Below are 18,795 nucleotides of genomic sequence, written 5' to 3'. Positions count from 1 at the left end.
TCTTCACTTAGACAGCTGTTGGCTGCTGAGGCTGAGAAGCCCCAAGGTTGACAAGTAAAAAGGCACAGTCCTGATGTTACCAAACCACACGGCAGGATATTAACTTAAGTCCGTTGTAAGTCCCAAGGTCAGCAGAGCATAGCAGGCTGCTGAGCAATGACACGGCTACATGCAGGGTCCAAACGTGCCATAGGCTAGACACCATTCCCATGGCTTCTCCTTATATACGAGAGGCGGACCACATCCCAGAGGCAGATACTCAGCTGCTTGTGGTAGATCCCACCATGGAGTTGATTGCCAGTCTCATCATGGGGAATAACTACCACCAGCTGCCCAGTCACTTAACCAGGCCCAGCCAAGTTGACACACAAACATAACCACCACAGGACCATTCCCTGGAGAAGGATGTCATGCTTGGTGAAGTGGAGGATCAGTGAAAAAGGGGAAGACCCTCAATGAGATGGATTGACCCAGTGGCTGCAACGATGGGCTCAGGTACAGCAAGGATTGTGAGGATGGCTCAGGACTGGGCAATGTTTTGTTCTGTTGTACATGGTGTTGCTTTTAGTTGGAGGTGACTCCACAGCACCTAACAAGAACAACAAGAACAATAACAACACTTGAATTTCCAAATATTTAGGAGCTTGCCTAGAGATCTCACTGTTACTCATTTCTAGTTGAATTGTGTTATGGTCAGAGGGCATACTCTGTAAGAGATCAAACTTTGGAAATCTATTGAGATTTTTTTGGCTCAGCGTCTGGTCTGTCTTGGAGTCTACCACTTACTTGCTATGTAACTTTACTCAAGCCATTTAACTTCTCTGATTCTCAAATTTCTTCAATGATAAAATGGGAGCATATATACTCTGCCTACTTACAAGTTGTAAAGCTTCAGTGAGGAAATGTATGTAAAGTACTTTGTCACTTAAAATGGGCTCCACAAAGTTCCCTGGCATCCCTGTGACATCAGACAAGCAGTCTTCCTGTGAGCTGTCTGTGCTGCTGTGCTGGGCCAAGGTCCTTTTTCTAGGGTTGGAGGTCATCTCCTCAGCTCCTTTGTACTTTTGAGCAGTGCTTTCAAGGGGTTGTTCCATAGACTGAACAGCTTGGTAAGTAACCAGCAGCCTGTGGCCTTATGTTGGTCAACTTAAGAGGATAAGAGCCTTTAAGAAGCTGAAAGTCCACACTGTTGAAAGTTGTAGCAACCAGTGTATATACTGTGAGTTCTGGTGGTGTAGTGGCTAAGACATTTGGCTGCTAACCAGAAGTTAACTGTTGAAACCCACCAGCTGCTGCACGGGAAGAACATGAGGCAATCTACTTCTGTAAAGATTATAGCCTTCGAAACCCAGCGGGGGTCAGTATGAGTCAAAGTCAACTCTGTGGCAGTGGGTTCAGTGGGTTGTGTCATCTTGATGGGAACGTTCATTACATTCATTGAACAAGATTAACATTTTAATTCCCTGGCATTTATCAATATCAATTTATTCAACAAATACATGTTGAGTACTTACTATGTACTGGGTATTATGTTAAATGCTGAAGTATAACAGTGAGAAAAATGGTTAAAAAAAAAATCCTGTCTTCATGGGGCTTGTGTTCCACTGGGAAAAACAATAAATAGTATAAATAAAATAGTGTGTGTGGTACGTGCAATAGTGATAAGTACTGACAAGTGAAAAAAGTAAAATGAGGAAGGGAAATGAATTTTAGAGAGTAGAAGTTGAGGATTCATATTGGCTGGCTAAAGGAGGCCTCACTGAGGTAACTTTGAGTAAGAACCAAAGAAAGTGAGGGGTTGTCCTTTTGGAGATCTTGGGGAACAGCACAAGCGGGCCTAGTGTGTGCATGAGGCTGAGGTGGAGAATTGTAGGGGACGAGGTCCAAGGGGTTGTGGGGCTGAGGTGCCAATTAGGGTCTGTGGCTCATAGTGAAGATTTTGGTTTTGCTCTGACTGAGGTGGGACGTCTTGGAGGGTTTTAAACAGAGAACTGACATAATCTGAATTATGTTTTAGCAGGATTGCTCTGATTACTATGAAAGGGTGTGTGTGTGTAAGAGAGAGAGAGAGAGTGTGTGTGTGTGGTGACAGTGGTGTGGGAGGGACACTAGGAGATACTCTCTATATCTAGATGACACATACTGGTGACAGGAGCAGGGTGGTGGCATTGGTGACAAGGAAGGTGGCACTGCCAGGATTAGCTGAGAGAAGGGATATGTGTGTATGTGTAAGTGGTTATTTCTGGGCAAATGACAGAAGAAATTGGGGGGTGGGGATACCAGTGATAACCCTGGGTTTTGGCCCGAGTAACTGGAAGAATGGAGACCGTTTGTCTGTTCCTGTTCACTCAATAAAAGGTACTTTTGGATGAACTTCTTCAGACAAACACAATTCCCAGTAACACACGTGCCTTTGAGGAAGTCTGTAATTTATCTCCAGAGTGATAGTGTCCATCGTCATATCTGATAATGAAGGAGGCTTGTTGGCAGGTCTTGTCAAGAGCTCCCTGTGGAAATAACTGCTTGCCTTTCTTGGCTCCCAGGTATTTCCTGAGTAGTGTGTTATGCTTTGTCCCAAGGGTGCCATGAAGGGATTAGGAAGTTTGTTAAAACATGTGTGGTGAATAAGTGCTATCACTTAAGCCCAGTCAGAGGAGCCAAGAAGCGAACAGCAGCTCCCAGCTAGACTTCTTGGCACACGTTCGCTCTGCGTCAGGGCTCAGGTAGAAGGACAGGCTGGCCGTTGTCTCCCGTGCACGGAGTCAGGTTGAGAGCCTCAGCCTGACGCTGGTTCCCACAGCTCTCCCAGTGCCTGGGGAAGTAGGTCTAAGTAAGTCTTCCAATTCTACCAAGGTGATAGCAGCCCCCCACCCCTGGGGTGTGGCATAGGGTTCAATGGCGGAATTTTCTAGAGCGGGGGTAGACTTGCTCTTCTTGATTTAAAATCGCACTCTTCAAAGATAGCCTTTGTGCTCAAGAAAGGCTTCTGCCCTGTAGTAAACCGGGAAACGATGAAGTGTTGCTTGCTTGGAGTTTGGATGAAAATGTCAGCATGATGGCACTGCTACCTGGCATTTTCCTTTAGGGCTCCATTTGAATCGGTTGGTTCTAGAGACTTTCGCTGTTTGCTCCCTAGTTTTGAAATACAGTGTGTTAATTTTAAAAGATGTGAAGAAAAAACGAGTCCACACCAACTAATGTGGAAGTGGCCATTTTTTCCTCTTGATTCTGGAGTCTGAGCTGCTGGGGGCAGTTGATGTGAGTTACAGCACAGTGTAGACCGTTCTCTCCCCTTCTGAGTGACAAGTGGCTGCCTCCCACCTCTGGAAGGGCCGGGAAATGTCCCGGAAGCTGGGCTGAGATACAGGCTTTCTCTTCTTCATCCGTGCATTCTTGAGTTTTTCTTGCTAAGACTTGTTTTCAGTTTGGGGAAGAATGAGGCCTGTGGCTGTATTTGAGTTTATGTCGAAACTGCAGTTACACTTTAGATATCAAGACCTGGAATTATGTTAGAAGAGTACATCGATTTAAAACATCTTCCTATTGTATTCATTAGCATTTATTCACATTTGCTTCGTATGTTTATATGTTCCAGTGGCAGTAAAGTGGCTGCTGACTGTTTCCCGGTTTCCAGGCCCTGGGCGTTCATGGGGAGGTTGCAGTACATGCAGTAGCTTGAAGACATGCATCTTTGTTTAACTGGCTCTTGCCACCTGGTGCAGTTTTATTCCTTTCTTGTTATGTTTTGAGACTGCTTTTTTTACAGATGGTTCAAACTAGATCTTTCTCATTCTCCCCAAAAGAAGAGAGAAAACCAAAAACCAAACCATTGTGAGTTGATTCCGACTCACAGTGATCCTACAGGACAGCGTAGAACTACCCCGTAGGATTCCCAAGGCTCTCAGTGTCTACAGAAGCAGACTACCTCACCTTTCTCCGGTGGGGCGGCCGGTGGGTTCAAACTGCTAGCCTTTGGGTTTGCGGTTGAAGGCTTGACCACTATGCCACCAGAGCTCTTTGAAGAAAAAAGATGGGAACTGAGCATCTTCTGTTTGCCAGGCATTGTGGTAGACTCTGAAGGATGTCAAAATGAATGTGACGTGGTTTGCTGTCTGGTGGAGGAGAGATCAGTCCCAGCAGATTAATGGGAAATAGCCTGGTTACCAGTCTTATAATGAAAAAACAGCCAAGGGGTAGCAGGGGTACCAAGGAAAGTGATAGAACATTTATTGGGAGGGGGATGTTGGTCAGAGAAGTGGTTACAAAAGAGCTGCATCTTAAATTTTGATTCTTTGCTAGGTAGACAGGGGCAGAGGTCTTGGAGGTAATGGGTGGATGTTAGTGGTGGGGGCTGTGTGTGCAAAGTTAACCTCAAAACCTGTTTTTCTTCAACTCCTATGACTTCTTTTCAGTTGATATCTTGGTAGATTTCCTCCAGAGTGAGCAAGACTGTGAGCACTGGATTTAGAGCCCAGACCTGTTAGCTTGTCCCAACTTGGGGACAGCAGTTGTGGGACTGTATCATGTCTGAACCTGTTTCCTTCTCTGTGAGATGGAGATATACTCCATGAGTAACCAGGGTCAGGTACCGAGTAAGGGCGTAGGGAAGATGGTGCAGTGTGAGGGCAGAGTGATAAAGCGACCTTTGTGTTCACTGTGATCAGCATGTCCATGACTGTGTTAAATTCTGTCTGCCTCACTGACGCCTCTCCTTACTGAGCCTCTTCATTTGACTCTCTCCTCAGGGCTTTACCCCCAGCTCCTCTTGTCAGTTGGCCCCTGGCCCTGGGACACCTTTGCTCTACTGCTAGCCCCGTGGGGATCCCTCCCTAATCTGGATTTCCTGTCCTCCAGTACGCTCTTCCAGTCTCCAGCCCTACATTTCCAGCTGCCACTGGATGTCTGTCATCACCTTGGACTTCCTGGGTCTAAAGACTGAATTTGTTACGTTTCTCCCTATACAGTTGCTCCAAGTTCCTGTTTCTGGTATCTGAGTTCAGGACCTTGGAATTACCCTTGACCCTTCCTTCCTCTCTTCCCCTTGCTTCACATGGCTCTTCAGAGTTTAAAGGCTCCCCTCTGAGTTTTATTGTTATTCTTAAATCATACATTTATGAAGCTCCTACCATGTTCCAGGCACCTGTGCTGAGAGTGTTTCGTATATGATCCCATTTCGTTCCCACAATCATCCTATGAGATATTGGACGCTCTTGTGCTCATGTGAAAGATAATGAAGCGGAGGTTCAGGGAGGTTAAATATCCCAGTGTACACAGTAAGTGGCAGAGCCATGACTCAAACCCAGGTGTGTTGACTCGAGTTCCTGCTCTTAACTACTTGATTCCACTTCCTGCTTCACTGACCTTCCAGTGAAGACAGGTTCCTTAGGTCCGTGCTGTGGGCTCTTCACGCCTGCCTCCACGTCCTCCTTGCTCCTTCTCCCTGTACATTTTCACTTGCCACTCATACAGGAATTTTGCACTTTCTTACCGCCTTGCTGTTGTACGTGGGCTCTTTCCCAGTTTAGACTCCTCGTTTTGGCGTGTGTGTTTATTGTAATCCTGGGGGAGGCAGAGAATAGTGCAATGGGCCAGGGCTCAGGAGCTGTTCTCAGTGCCGTGGAGTTGGTTCCGACTCATGGCGCCCCTTGTGTGCACAGTGGGGCTGCTCCTTAGAGTTCTCAAGGCTGTGACCTTTCAGAGGCGGGGCACCAGGCCTGCCTTCTGAGTGTGTCTGCGGAGATTCAAACTGCCAGCCCTTTAGCTAGTGGCTGTGCCAGTCGGAGACTAGGGCTTGGGAGTTGAGTGGATTGTCTTTAAGTTCTAATTCTGCCACTTGCTGGCTTGGTGACTTTGGGATTAAGCCTAAATCTCAACTTCTAGTCTCAAGAGCAGGAGAAGAAGAATACTTCTTGTATGACAAGCCAACTTAGAGGAATTAAATGAGATAATACGGCTGGAAACTTTTGTTCTTAGTGGGCACTCATCAGTGCAGTCCTGGTTGCACTCCACGCATACATTGTTTTATGTTCCTAAGAATACCTGTCCTCGCACTGAAGCCCACTGCTCATTACAAACCTGTGGCATTTTATCTGTTGGAAGCATTTCAGGTGACAGACCCCTTTATCCAAAAGGAAAAGTATCATCAGATCAGAAATAGTAGAGCCAATGGGTCGAGGCACCATGGCCTAAGTTCATGAGGCAGAAGCCAGGTGGCTTCTCTCTGTCCCTGGAGCATGTGTATTGTGCCTTATGGAGGAAGGGAGTTACCCATTCCTCCCAGCCCACTGACCTACCACTCTGGCCCAATTTGCCCTTCCCAAGGAGGCAGTAGGTAGATTACAGCTCTGCCTATAATCTAACTTGTTCCAGGGTATCTGGCAAAATGTGTGTGTGAGCGGCATCTGCGTGCATGCATGTGTATCTTTGGAGGCTCAAGGAAGTTAGAATTAATACATACTGTAGTGTGTGCTACTTCCTGAGCATTTTTAGTAGCTGTAATTGACACGTTTGTTTTGTATCATTACTCCCAGATGCCTGTGTTTTCACTATTTATTAGCAGGGTTTATGTAGGAGCTCTGGTGGCATAGTGCCTAAGGCATTTGACTGCTAACCAGAAGACTGGCAGTTCAAACCCATCAGCCACTCCTCTGAAGGAAGTTTGAGCAATCTACTTTTGTAATGATACCGCCTCGGAAACCCAAGGAGGGGTTGCTATGAGTCAGATCTGACTCGATGGCAGTGAGTTTGGTTTTGTTTTTGGCGGGGTTTATGTGGTGCTTGTCCTACCCTGTTCATGGAAAAGGCCGAGAGGGCAAAAGTTCTGTTTGACCCAGAGATTTGGTTCCTTCACTAACCTGTTTCTGTCCTGTCCCCAGAGACGAAACTAAACCTCCAAGGGAGAAACAACCCCACGTGCAGGCTCCTCTTGGCATAGTAAGTGCGGCCAGCTGACTCACCCGCTTAGGTTTGGAGAGGAAACCAGAGGAATTTTAAAAGCCCTCCAGTGAACCAGGACAGTAATACAGTCATTTCCTTCAGGACCCCTTCCTTCCACTCGGAGCCCAGAAGGCTCCAAAGTATTGATCACCCTGAACTGGTACTGTGAGTGCTGCCGGGTCCTTTACTCTCTTGACTTGTATTTCCTTACTGGGCATTTTATATCTGTTTGTAGGTGTGCATTCATCTGTGGATACAACCCTGATATACACCCGTCCTGATTTGAAACCATGCAGTATCTCCTTGTTCTGTTGGAATGACAGCCCCTTGGTCTAGGTACAGGTTCCTCATGAGCACAATTAAGCGTTCTATAATTCCCATTCTTCTCAATGGTATCCATAAGAGCCGACTCAACAGCACCTAACAACAACAACAACAACAACAACAATTGGTCTGTGGAGGAAGGGTTTCCAACTCGAGGTAGATTCTAGCAGAATCTGCCCACCTTCAAAGTTAAGAATGATCGGACCTGATTTTCCAGCTTTTTCAGTGTCAGTCTCACAAAAGGAAGTCCTCGTACTTTACAGAGCCAAGGCAAACTGGGCTGCTGGCTTCTACCCACAGACCCCTGTGAGGGAGAACTTTCCTGAAGGTTCTCTTGTATCCTGGTATTCCTTTCTATCTATTCTTTTATTCTTCTACCAATTTATCCATCTGTCTAGTCATCAAATATTTACTGAGCACCAAGATTGTACAAATTGCTGTGAAATGTATAAGGATGTGTTAGACGTACCTCCAGTCTAACGGGAGAGAAGTCATACGTAGATAACACTAGATTACTGAGGAAAGTGAGACGTGCCATCGAAGAGATGTAGATAAATTGCTTTGAGACTTCAGAGGAGGGAAAATTCCTCTTGCCTCTGATGGGATGGGGTGAAACTGAGCAGATTATATGGGTTCTGGAGGATCGGGGAACCTACTTCCGTAGAGATACTGCCTCGTAAACCCAAAGAGAGAGGGATCGCTATGAGTCAAATCAACTTGACAGAAGTGAATTTGGTTTAGATACAGAACACCCAAGCCATTTGGACCAGGTCTCAAGAGATGGGTAGATTTTAAATATGTGTGCTCTCTCTAGTTCTTTAATCATTCAGAGAGACTTGAGAGTACCTGCTGGGTGCCAGGCACTAACCAGGGTGACTTCATGGACTTCACAGCTTGTTGGGGAAGGTAGACTCTGAATAAGTCATTCACTAATTAGTTGCCACTTCACTCATTTATTCAGCATGTATTTGAACAACTGCTGCTGTTCTCAACTCTTGGAGTACAGCTGCGAACACGGTAGAACACAGTAGCTTCTGTCTCCTGAAGCCTGCATTCTAGCCTGGGAGACGGTACAACTTTTTCACTTCCAGTCTTTCCATGAACAGGGTAGGACAAGCACAAAAACCCAAACCAAACTCACTTCCGTCAAGTCAGTTTGACTCATAGCGACCCCTCCTTGGGTTTCTGGGGTGGTATCTCTATGGAAGTAGATTGCCCAATCTTCCTTCCGAGGAGTGGCTGGTGGGTTTGAACTGCCAGCCTTCTAGGACAAGCACAACATATGTAATAAATATGTATAACATGTATCTTACATAACATGTAGCCAGGTAGTGATAAATGCAGGGATGAAAAATAAAGGAAGGTAAAGGGATAGAGAAATGACATCAAGGTAGGGCTATTTAATTGACATGTCAGGAAAGCTCTCTGTGAGGAGAGGATTTTTGAGTAGAGACCTGGACAGAGTGTGAGGCATGCCCCGTGAGCAGATGGGGAAAGTTATCCAGGTGAAAGGTCCCAAGGGTCTCAAGGTGGCACAGTTTTAGTATTCCCGGAAGAGCGAGATCTCTCCGCTTTGAGGGTAATACGCAAAGGAGGAGGTGGTAGACAGTGAGGATGGGAAGTAGATGTGGACCAGATTTTATAAGGCCTTGAAGGCAGTAGAAGGAGGTTCTGCTTATGATGTATTGATTGTAGGCACCATTGATGATCATTTCCTGAATCAGTTATTTCAATGAGGATGGCAGAATGAAAGTCTTTCATTCCTTTTTAATTTAATTAGTGGAAATTCTTCCATAAAGAAGAACTTGCCCTTGTCCACTGGTTAACCTGATGTTCATTTTATATAGGAGAAGCAGAGTAAGGCTCAGATTTCTAAGGTCGACCAGTGATTTTTTCCCCCCATATTATTGTGAACTCATTGATCTTAACATATCTCATGTGTTCCGCACCAGCCCCTTCTCGGAAGGAAGGTTGGGCAATCTACTTCTGTAGTGATACTGCTTCGGAAACCCAAGGAAGGGTCGCTACGAGTCAAGTCCGACTCGACAGTAAATAACAAAAACAACAACAACAATCTATTGCAGTTGTTTTTTTTTTGATGTTCAAATTTTATTATTTTTAGTTAACAAGAGCCCCTTCAGGATGGTTCTTGAGTCCCTTTGATAAGATCCTAGTCATCTGTGATTACTCCCTTGCTTTCCTGGTGTGACAAGACATTCCAAGTTCATCTTGTGCATTTCCTTTTGTGAACTGGAATCAGTTTGTTCTCTAAGGAGCCCCACAATCCTCACTTTTCTCCAATAAGCGGTAGGGAATGGTCCCAGAGTGCGTTTTGTATGCCATGAGAGCATGATCTTTCTTCCACATACCATTGGTTCTATTCTTATGTATCTGGGGAAATAAAATAGAATGAAAATGCCTTAAATAATCCAACACATTAATTTATATTTTAATCACACAGTTTTGAATGACCTGATTGATTCATTGGGTGCTGTTGTCTTACAGCATTTTTTACTTTGGTTTAAAATCAGGAAAGATGTATGTCAGAGTTGTATCTTTCACAGTACTTATTCAATCTGTTTGTTGAGCAAATCTGAGAAGCTGGATTATATAAGAAGAATGCAGCATTAGGATTAGAGGAAGACTCATTAACAACCTGTGATATGCAGATGACACAACCTTGCTGGCTGAAAGTGAGGAAGACTTGAAGCACTTAACTGATGAGGATCAAATACTACAGCCTTCAGTATGGATTACACCTCAATATAAAGAAAACAAAAATTCTCACAACTGGATCAATAAGCAACATCATAATAAATGGAGAAAAGATTGAAGTTGTCAGGAATTTCATTTTACTTGGATCCACAATCAACACCCATGGAAGCAGCAGTCAGGAAATCACATGACATACTGCACTGGGCAGATTTGCTGCAAGAGACCTCTTTTAAGTGTTAAAGAGAAAAATGTCACTTTGAAGACAAAGATGTGCCTGACCTAGGCCATGGTATTTTCAGTAGACTCATATGCATGTGAAAGCTGGACAGTGAATAAGAAATACCATAGAAGAATTGATGCATTTGAATTGTATTGTTGAAGAACACGGAAAATGCCACAAACTATAAGAATAGAGAGCTCTGGTAGTGTAGTCCCTAAGGCACTTGACTGCTAACCAGAAGGCTGGTGGTTCAAACCCACCAGCCACTCCTCAGAAGGAAGATGGGGCAATCTACTTCTGTAATGATACTGCCTCAGAAACCCAAGGACGGGTCGCTATGAGTCGGACCCGACTTGATGGCGCATAACAACACAACAACAACAGCTGTCGAGTTGGATCCGACTCATAGTGACCCCTCCTTGGGTTTCTGAGGCTGTATCTCTGTGGAAGTAGATTGCCCAACCTTCCTTCTGAGGAGTGACTGGTGGGTTTGAACCACCAGCCCTCTGGTTAGCAGTCAGATGCCTTAAGCACTATGCCACCAGTGCTCCCATATATACATATATATATATTTCACACACATACACATAGAAACACATACAAAGAATACGTTTCACTGTAGGATAGTTATGACTTTGCATTTTGTAAAGTCACAATGCTAGTCCTGCATGAATCATTTCTTTTAGAAGCATTAGCACAAGGCTGGTTCCTGTAAGGTAGAGGTTATAGATGTCCCAGATGTCCACCTTTTCCAAACTGCTGTACCATTCTGTCATCTCTAACATCAACTCCTCCACCCCTCAGTACTCTCCCTCTTGTCTAAGGGTTCTGTAATTCACTGCAGTGTGTCACACAACTTGCATACTACCAAGGAAGTGGCTCACATGGTTGTGAAGGTTGGCAAGTCCCAAACATGTGACATGGGTCACATGTCAGTCTGGAGGCTTCTCCTGACTCACATAGTTGTAGGGCTGATGAACCCAAATCGACAGGTCATATGACAGGCTGCTCTCTTATAAGGCTGCAGAAGCTGATAATCAGGTCAGACAATAAACTGCTGGTTCAAGTTCTCAAGAACTGGAGCTCAGATGATGACAGCCAGATGCAGGCTCCAGAGTGAGAGGGAGAACTTGGCCAGAGCATTCATATGTCTTGGATGCAGACCATACCCTCAAGGAAACTAAGGGTGGTGAATTGAGTCACATCCTCTAGTAAGGTGATGACTCATGATATATCCCAATCTTGCTTCATCGACATACTGGATAATTCCCTCCAATATGGGACCATAACAACAGGCACAGAGGCTAACATTTACAATATATCACAAAATGAAGGACTATGGTAGAAGGACCATATTACGTAATTCACTCTGCCAGTTCCCTAGGTATTGTTTTATGCGTGGTCTGTGGAAACCAAATGGTTTGTGAAATCATTGTGACCACAGTAAATACGTAGTGGAAGGAGCTCTCCTGGCGCAGTGCCTAAGGCATTTGACTGCTAACCAGAAGGCTGGTGGTTCAAACCACCAGCCACCCCTCGGAAGGAAGATTGGCAATCTACTTCCGTGGAGATACTGCCTTGGAAACCTGAGGAGGGTTTGCTATGAGTCAGAACCGCTCCATGGCAGTGAGTTTGATTTTGGGAGCTCTGGTGGCGTAGTGCCTAAGGCACTTGACTGTTAACCAGAAGGCTGGCAGTTCAAACCCACCAGCCACTCCTCAGAAAGAAGGTTGGGCAATCTAGTTCCATAGTGATATCGCCTCAGAAACCCAAGGAGGGGTTGCTATGAGTCGGGTCCGCCTCGATGGCACATAACAACAACAACAACAACAAGACCTGGGCCCTTTGTTTGGTCAGCGCCATTCCACAAGACTCCATTTACCCGAGAGTCTCACTCCATCACGTCAGTCCATTTCTTTCATCACCTTTCCCCCCTTCTCTCCTGAAGGAGGGCCGAGTGGGAATGATGTACTGATCATGTTGTAGCTACTACGCTTTAGACATAGGCTACATGTACGCATGCATCCCTCCTACCTGTGCTCTGGGCCTGTTACTCTGACAAGGCCCAAGTTGTGTTAATTTTTTGAGCATGGTCGGGGCAGATCTTTGGAAATACTGTGTTTGCCAGGCTTCATTAAGGAAATTGAGTGGGCTTGCTGATTTGAGTGATGTCATATTCTTTTTCTTTTATAACTCGCTAATGAAGTCCCTGTTTTTGAATGATCTACTTTGCGTCATGTATGAAATCAGGATATGTGTTGGGGTAGAAGAGCACAGAGGAGCGGTGGTTGGATCGCTGCCCGTCACTCAGTGCCTTAGCTGTGGCTGTACTCATGTGCTTGTGCAGGAAGGGGCCGGGGGGATCTTGGATGGAGACTTCCAGCCTTGCCAGTTGAACTTTCTTTCTTTTTTCTTTTTTTACTATCAAAGAAAAGGAGCCTGTTTTGTTTCCTAAACTTCCTTTATATAAAAATAACGAATGAATGATTGATTCTGAAAATGGAAGTTAAAATTTAGAGTCAAAACATGGCACGAGTTCACAGAAAATAATGAAATATATTCAGAGATTGACAATCAAGATATTAACAAATTTTGTTAAAAAGCTAAATTTTGCTTGTCAAAATTAACCATTGCTTACATTTATGGAGTCAACTTTTTAAAAACATTGGGGATATATTCTTAGAGACTGTATATCTTAATTGTAATATAAATCTTAATTGTACTATAAATTGATTGTAAGTCTTTATAATATTTTACTTTGACTTTCTGAGTGGATGTTAACAGTTTCAGGGGTAATTGTGTTCATTGAAACCTATGGCATTAAAGTGTTTGGGCAAAGACTTCTTTTAATGACTTTCTGCCTTGTGTAAGATGAGGGCCTTTCATTAAGCATGGTCTTTGTGTATTCTGAATAAAACATTAATCTGGTTGGGGGAAGATAAGCATCTGCTTCTAGGTCAAACTCTGAAAAATACTAGATTTACCAAGTATGACTGAGATACTGCTGGGTCAGCCCCCTCCTTTCAGTCAGGTCTCTGCTCAGAAACTCTCCCTCTGGGAAACATGCCCTAGTCATCCTACTGGTAAACTAGCCTCACCCTCTATTAGTCTCCCGCTTGCTTTCTATCTTCTTGTTGATTTTTAATAGCATTTATCACTACCTTCTTTGTAAGAAGGTAAGACTTTGGGTTGTTTTCACTGCTATGTCCTTGACACATAGGGCAGTGCCTGGCATTCTGAAAGATACCTGCCAAAGGGGCAAGGAGGCTGCATCATCTGACCACCTCTAACCCAAGAGGAAGAGATTCACCATCAGTTGCCCAAGGCCTATTCCTGGGAGCCTAGACATGCTGCCTCCCTCCAGCCCTTTCACCAACCGTTCCTCCTGCAGCACCCACCACCTCTTTCCTGGGTTCGATAATTCACTACAGTGGCCACACAGAACTCACAGATTATAGGGTTTGTTAGGCAAGCAACAGGCTACAATTCAAGTTCAGAAATGCACTCAGTCTCCTGCAGCCTACCGTCTCTCAGCCAACAGTTTCTCTCAGTCTTTCTCAGCAGTGTATGTTTCTTAGTGTCTCTCTTAGCAGTGTTTGTCTCTTGAGGTCTCTCTCAGCAGTACGTGTCTTGTGTCTCTCTCTCAGCAGTGCGTGTCTTTTGCATCTCTCAGCCAGCAGTGAGAGATTCCTTCTGCCTCTAGGAGGGCTCCTTTTGAGCCTGGAAGTGTGGCCAAACTAACCAATCCCAACATCAGAATTATATACACCTGAGAGAGACAGAGAGCAAGCATGGGGAGGGGGGAGAACTTTTCAGAAAATTACTTTGTGCTGCTCCCAACAGAAATACCCCAGGTGGATAACGTTAACAATCAGGAGCTACTCAGTTGCTCACAGCAAATTCCAGCAGGAAGTTTACAAAGACTTATGAGTAGAAAAGCCACACTATGGAATTTACTATACCACAATACCCCATGATGTTTTGTTAGGTGACTGAATTGTTTGCCATTCGTCTGCCTGCTAGAGTGTAGACCTGGTGAGCGTAGCTGGCTCAAGGCGGGCCTTCCGACACTTATTTGAAAGAATGAAATAAATGTACTTCCCTTAGTGATCATGCTTATTTTATACATATATGGTGTTGGCAAAGAATACGTAATATACCATGGAGTGCCAGAAGAATGAACAAACCTGTCTTGGTATAAACACAGCCAGAATCTCCTTAGAAGCATGGTTGGCAAGACTTCACCTCATGTACTTTGGACGTGTTGTCAAGAGAGACTAGCCCCTGGAGAAGCATGTCATGCTTGGTAAAGTGGAGGCTCAGCAAAAAAAGCCCCTCAGTGAGATGGATTGACACAGTGGCTGCAGTGGTGAGCTCAAACAGCGTGATTATGAGGACGGCGCAGGACCAGGCAGTGTTTTGTTCTGTTGTATGTGGGGTCACTTATGAGTTGAAACTGACTCATGGGCACCTAACAACAACAGCATACATATAAATCACATTTTAATTGTACCATTATGTTTAAATTGCACATAGGTTTCTCATCAAAAAGTAGATTCTTGAAAAGGATGTGGTATTCCAGGTAGCATCTAGAATCTACAGAATATGCTGACTTTTTGCTGATGGGAGTGGCCAGATATGCTCTTTTTTTCTGATGACTAAACAACATCTGACATATTTTTGTGCTTTGTCCATAGAAATCAAAGTGTGCTGTCATGTGACAAATGCCTTAACTGGATTCTTTTCTCTGATTTGCTTCCTTCTTATTGCTAGTATAAATGTTGTTTGTGTACATTACTGATTTCAGGTCTAAAAATGGAGAATTCAGGGTTTTTGTTTTTTTTTTTTAATGACATTTCATATACTCTCTTCTTCCCACATAACTTAGTTTTCTCCAGTTTGTCTTGTATTCTTGTGGCTTCATTTAGGAGGGTAGTGACATACTTTGTTGTATTTTGTCATTTTTCCAGCTCCTGTGTGATGAGCGCTTAGGAAGCAGTCTGGTACTTCTGGTATTTGGGGCCTATAGGGGAGAGGTGATAAAAGTGTACATCCGAAAAGTGAGGAGTAGACATGGCATTCACCTTGGACATCTTGAGGAGCCAAGGCCAACCTGGCCTGGCTGAAGGATCATTCCTGTAAGGTGGTCTGTGCACCTGGAGAGGACCGATCTCTGCTCAGACTGCCTGGCGAGTGTCCTGTGATAGTGGTTTCTGAATGTGCTGTTTTTCCACTTAGAAAGGAAAGGTTACAGAAGAAAAATGTGCCCTTTGCTTTCACGCCTATGACTTAGCCACACTTTCCACTCTTCTTCAGGTAATGGAGCCGGAGAGCAGTGACCGAGAGGTAGACGCTGCCAGGGAGTCAGATATCCCCGAGGAGCTCTGTGGACGCCACCGCCCGCCCCAGCCCCTGAAGGGCTACGATGACAGTCCTGATGTCATTATTGAGGCCCAGTTTGATGGCAGTGATGCAGAAGATGGACTTGACAGCACGCAAAATGTGCTCGTTGATGGCGTTCAGAGACTCTCAGTGTGTGTTTCTGCAAAAGGTGAGTATCGGGCAGCTCTTTGATGTGCTTTTAGTAAATGATTGTTTTAAGAATTGGGTTGCTCTCTGAGCTGTAGAATTAACCCCAGAGTACAGCTGGTATCTCCTTGGCTTCTGTCCTGTGGCAGCTTTGTGAAGAGCTGGTCGGGACCAGCGGCTGGTTGGGAAAGGGAGGAAGAGGATGCTGAGGTCGCAGTGGTCACTCTTGCCCTGCTCGTGATAGGTTCTGGGCTGTGTGCACAGTTAGCTTGCACATTCCCATGTTGAGCCCGGTCCCACCCTGTGATTGATATTCACAGCATTAAATCGGTTTTTAAAAACCTTACCAAAAAAGTCTTCCCTCTACCCTGGACTTTGCTTTAATTCAGTTCATTTTTAAGTATTTCTGTGTTGAAGGTGCATCACTGTAAAGGCCTAAGCAGATTATCTTTAGAAATTGGTTTGCTTCTAAACCCTTTGAAAAGCGTCTTATTTTCTGTGATTGACGTCTATTCATGAGTCCTCTGGACACAGAAAAAAGCAACTGGAGATGTATGAGTAAAGTACTGTGACTATGGGCCCTACCTGACCCCACTCTGGGACATTGAAGGGAACATGACAATAGAATATTTGAACTCAGAGTTTTCTAAGAGTACCAGGTGGAGGGCATGTATTTTCTACCAAGTGGAGTTTTCTGCAGGCTCTGATGTGGGAAGGTTCAGCAACCGTGACCTGTCCAGGCAGACTAGATCCTGAGCTTATCAGGAAGAAGTTTCTGGCCCAGAAAGGCCAGAAGAAATGGCAGAAGATTACTACGGGAGGATGTTCTGCAGACACACTGTAGCAGGGCTGGGACCCACCCTTACGCTCCTGCGCTGTCCGGAAGAAGCCGGAGGTAATCACCAGAAGTGACTGCCTGAGGACCACCCTGGTTCTCCACTGCTGAGGAGCAGGGGCCGGGAGAGGGAGCGTGCTCACAGAGGACGTGTGGCTGCTGGGTGCCAAGCACTGCTCACTCCGAGGGACTTTCCAGCTCTGACACTGTTTTTGAATGAGGCAGCTGCTGCTTCACTTCCTACCAGGAGTTCTGATCAGGGGCACCCAGGCTCCCACAGTTGTTCCTGTGACCTACTTAGCCCTGAGTGGTTTCACTGTTGGGGGATCAGCCAGTTTCATTTGGTTGTTGTTCCTGAATTTCACTCTTTCTATGGTTCTTATTTTGAAAATGGCTTGACTCCAGTGGCCCTCTTCTTCCAGTGGACATGCACTGTCAGAGCAGTATCAGTCCTGGGAGTCCTGTCTTCACTATGGAAGGAGAGGGAAGTAACCAGGACCCACGCAGCCAGAACCCGCATCAACAAGATCCCAAAGGAGAGAGGGAGATGCTGGGGAACAAACCCAGGGAGGGGAACACTTCAACAGCTGTTGAATATTTGGCCCCAAATACTTCATGGACACCTAGCTCTGGTGACTAGGCTTGGCAGCCCCCACAGCCTTTTTCCCCAGAGCCCCAGATGGAAGGGATAAGACTTGTTCAGCTCGCATTAGTGGTTAGTGCCAGTGGAAGGAAGATGTTGATGGCTGCCATGACGGAAGCCTTGCTGCCTCGGAGACGCTGCTGACAGCCCCCTCTGCCCTTTGGGGGTTTTAGTGTCAGACCCGCTCCGGATACGCTCTCTGCTGTGGTGCCCCTTCCTCCATCCCTCGCTTGTGGAGAGGGGTGGCATCGAGTGCTTTGCAGAGTCCGCCGCACACGCTGTTTCCCTTTTTGCGTCTTTTTCTCCTCCTGGTATTTATATTGTTTCCTTAGTAGCCCTGCGAGGAAGCAGCCTTCATCCTTCTCTCAGTATCTAGTGCAGATTTCTTTTCCCACTAGCCTCTAAATAGGTTTGTGGAAACCACATGGCTGTTTCTCATTTCTGCCCTCTTGATACTTAGGAAAGTTGTAATTTGCTCTTTTAAAATATCATGGGGTTTTTGAGGATATTTCAACCAGCTTCTGTTGCTCAGGATAATATGAAATCTGGTTACAATTAGGAGTCTTAGTACTTCTTGCACCACTTTAGGTTTTGAAATTTGTTGCTGAAACAAATCCTAACCTTAAGAATATCATAAACTTTTCCTAAGACTTCTAGAAAGGATCTTTGCTTTTTACTGCAATTGCAAGTGGATTTTTAATCCTAGTTCATCCTGCGTTCAGAAGTGTTGTGGGGCTCCTCTGTCTTCTTTTTGAACGGGTAGGCAGTGTGGGCATGTCAAGCAGAGATCCGTGGTCAGGACATACCATGTTCTGAAAGCTCAAACCCTGTGCTGGGCCAGCCAGCCATTCCTCCTGTGACGTCCCCCAGAGAAATGCATGGACAGAGAACAAAGCAAGGCCGTGTATATTCTCAACCACCACAACACAGTGGACAAAACTTAAAAGACAGAAATTAGTAATTTACTTTGTGGGTCTTTCCCTGTTGGCAGGCCTCAAAGCTCTTCTCTTGTGTAGCCTTCTATCAGTTTTACAGTTTGGCCTTTGCCAGTGAGTCTTTAATCGATGTAGAGTCTCCCCTCATCATTTGGAATCTAGTTTTCCATTCAGCCAGTTTCCCAGCACGGTCTTCTAAGCAGCCCGTTCTTTCTCCATTGATTTGTGCTGCCACATCTAGCTTTTAAGTTGCTATATATTTGTGGATCTCTTTCTGAATTCTCTGTTTACTTCCATTCTCTATTTGCTCTTGTGTGACTGTTTTTATTATTAACCTGGTCTTGTATCTGTCTTTAAATGTCCTATAATGCCCCCACAGTCTTCAAAGTTGACAAACTGTTCTGGAACCATTGTTCTTTCATATAAATTATAGATTCTGTTTCTCAAAAAATTGATCTGGAAGTTTGATTGAGATGCACAGAACTTATAAATAATTTGAGGAGAACTGATTTTTTTTTTTTTGCATTTTTTAAAAATTTTATTTTGATTTGGGTGAAGATTTACAGAGCAAATTCACTTTTCATACAGCAGTTCACATATACTTTGTCTCATGTTATTGACCACAGTTTACCACAATGCAACAGCTCCCCTCCCACTT

General features: G+C 44.9%; 1 protein-coding gene across 1 annotated transcript in view; it reads left to right on the top strand.

The window, feature by feature from the left end:
• The window catches only part of DIS3L2 (DIS3 like 3'-5' exoribonuclease 2), a 418,510-nt gene that overhangs the window by 98,560 nt on the left and 301,155 nt on the right, over positions 1–18,795 (top strand). Inside the window, exon 5 of the mRNA XM_007943808.1 lies at positions 15,512–15,746. Coding sequence (XP_007941999.1) covers positions 15,512–15,746 — 235 coding nt within the window. The remainder of the gene's footprint in view (positions 1–15,511; positions 15,747–18,795) is intronic.

This window comes from Orycteropus afer, unplaced genomic scaffold, assembly GCF_000298275.1.
Source record: "Orycteropus afer afer isolate SDZICR_OR568_19922 unplaced genomic scaffold, OryAfe1.0 scaffold00006, whole genome shotgun sequence".
Lineage (NCBI taxonomy): Eukaryota > Metazoa > Chordata > Mammalia > Tubulidentata > Orycteropodidae > Orycteropus > Orycteropus afer.
This window is presented reverse-complemented; position numbering and strand designations above follow the sequence as displayed.